At 39.4% G+C, this 2,159-nt stretch overlaps 1 protein-coding gene across 1 annotated transcript; it reads left to right on the top strand.

The window, feature by feature from the left end:
- Window positions 1-83: 83 nt before the first annotated feature.
- Window positions 84-1,799, top strand: LOC103311590. Its single transcript, XM_008191263.1, has one exon. It carries the CDS (start codon window positions 84-86, stop codon window positions 1,797-1,799), a length of 1,716 nt encoding a protein of 571 aa, XP_008189485.1.
- The last annotated feature ends 360 nt before the right edge of the window (window positions 1,800-2,159 follow it).

Below are 2,159 nucleotides of genomic sequence, written 5' to 3'. Positions count from 1 at the left end.
GCCGTGAACGACACTATCAAGTAGCCGTAAGCAGATTTAAAAGGGTTGAACGAGCTCTCAAAGGGCAACCAACTTTGTGGACTATGTATAAGGACTTTATGTATGGGTATGAATATTCCAACCACATGAAACTAGTTCAACCAGGTGAGCAACAACCTTTGATTTATTTACCACATAATCATGTGTGTCGGTTGGATAGTTCTTCTACAAAACTAAGAGTTGTTTTCGACGGATCAAGTAAGATGAATGATGGGTGTTCGCTTAACGATCGATTATATCGTGGTCATAAATTGCAAAAGAACATTGTTGATGTCATCACACATTTCAGATTTCCAGCCCTTGTGTTTACCGCAAATATACGTCAAATGTTCCGGCAAATACAAGTTCACGGGGAAGATCAGCAGTTTCAAGGTATCGTATGGAGAGATGATTCATCGAAACCCATACAGAGTTACAGACTTTCAACAGTCACATATGGATTGATCACCTCACCATATCATGCCTTACGTGTCTTAAAACAATTAGCACTGGATGAGCAAAACAACTACCCAATAGGATCGAAGATCTTATTAAATGACTTTTATGTTGATGAAGTCATGAATGGTGGTGATAATCTAAGTGAAGTATTACATAAAATTCAAGAACTTACAGCATTATTAAATCAGGGAGGGTTTGAGCTACGCAAATGGGCAAGCAACCACCGTGAAGCCTTACAACACATACCCTCTGAACACCAAATTAAAGAGATTTCATTCAAGGAAGATATAGATTTCACAATAAAAATATTGGGCATCAATTGGAACACAACGAATAACACATTCACATTTAAGGCGGAACCAATGAAAGTTATCTCCCATCTAACCAAAAGGGAACTATTATCTAAAATTGCAAGAAACTTTGATCCTTGTGGTTGGTTGGCCCCCTTAGTAGTTGTTGCTAAATTAATAATGCAACAATTGTGGCAAGAGCGCTTAGAGTGGGATGACACTATCCCCCAACATTTATTTAACGCTTGGAAAATTCATAGAACATCATTCAAATTCTTAAACACATTTAAAGTACCACGGCATATAATGAATTCATCAGCGCACAGTACATTTCTACTGCACGGTTTCGGTGATAGCTCTGAAAAGGCCTATGCCGCTGTAGTCTATCTCGTCTCCACTCAAAAACATTCGGCATCCATGTTGCTAACAGCAAAAACGCGAGTTGCACCAATTAAGAAAATGACCATTCCAAGATTGGAGTTATGTGGTGCGCTGTTGCTTGCTGAGCTTACTAACGCCCTACTTAAATCGACTAACATAAACATACAATCAGTAAATTTGTGGTTAGATTCAATTGTTACATTACATTGGATTGGTAGTGATCCAGCTAGGTGGCTGACGTTTGTCTCAAATAGAGTAGGACAGATCCAAACCTTGACGCCATCAGCGGTTTGGCGATACGTTCCTTCTGCAGATAATCCAGCAGATGTGGCCTCAAGAGGCTCAAATGGCCAAGAGCTTACTGCAAATCAGTTATGGTGGAATGGTCCCAGATGGCTTACTACCCCTGCAGAGTGGCCAGTAGCGGACAATTATGAAAATTCTACATTTAACATTGAAGAAAGAACAGTGCAATGCAGTATGGCAATAACAACCACATCAGGCACTTCGTCAAGTTTACAACTGCTGAATCGTCATTCTAATCTAGAACGGTTATTGAGAATTGTGTCTTATATTATTCAATTTTGCAGGAACTGTAGACCTAAGGCCAACCCGACTGCTGGAAGCTGTACTGTGAGTGAAAGGCGCTAAGCAATGGAGTACTGGATACGTGCAGTGCAAGGAGCAGAATTTATCATGGAACTAACCTCCTTGAGTCGACAACAGAATGTAAGGACCAATTGTCAACTTGCTGGTTTAAATCCCTTTATAGATGAAAAAGGAATATTAAGAGTTGGCGGTCGTCTCAAACATTCAGAATTGGGTTATAACATGAAACATCCTATTATTCTACCTAAAAACCAGTCCTTTACTACAATGATCATCAACCAAGTGCACCTACATAACTTACATTCAAGCTTGTCGGTTACTATGACCCTTTTTGGACAAAGATATTGGATCATACACAATAGAAGCTCTGTCAAAAAGGTGTTACATAACTGTATTAAATGT

Source organism: Acyrthosiphon pisum, unplaced genomic scaffold (genome assembly GCF_005508785.2).
Source record: "Acyrthosiphon pisum isolate AL4f unplaced genomic scaffold, pea_aphid_22Mar2018_4r6ur Scaffold_8297;HRSCAF=8883, whole genome shotgun sequence".
Taxonomy (NCBI): Eukaryota; Metazoa; Arthropoda; class Insecta; order Hemiptera; family Aphididae; genus Acyrthosiphon; species Acyrthosiphon pisum.
Note: the sequence above shows the minus strand (reverse complement) of the source record. Positions and strands in the feature narration are given on the sequence as shown.

What these genes read in the sequence shown, in the direction of transcription:
- LOC103311590 (XM_008191263.1), top strand. Translation starts at nt 84, where the DNA reads ATGTATAAGGACTTTATGTATGGGTATGAATATTCCAACCACATGAAA.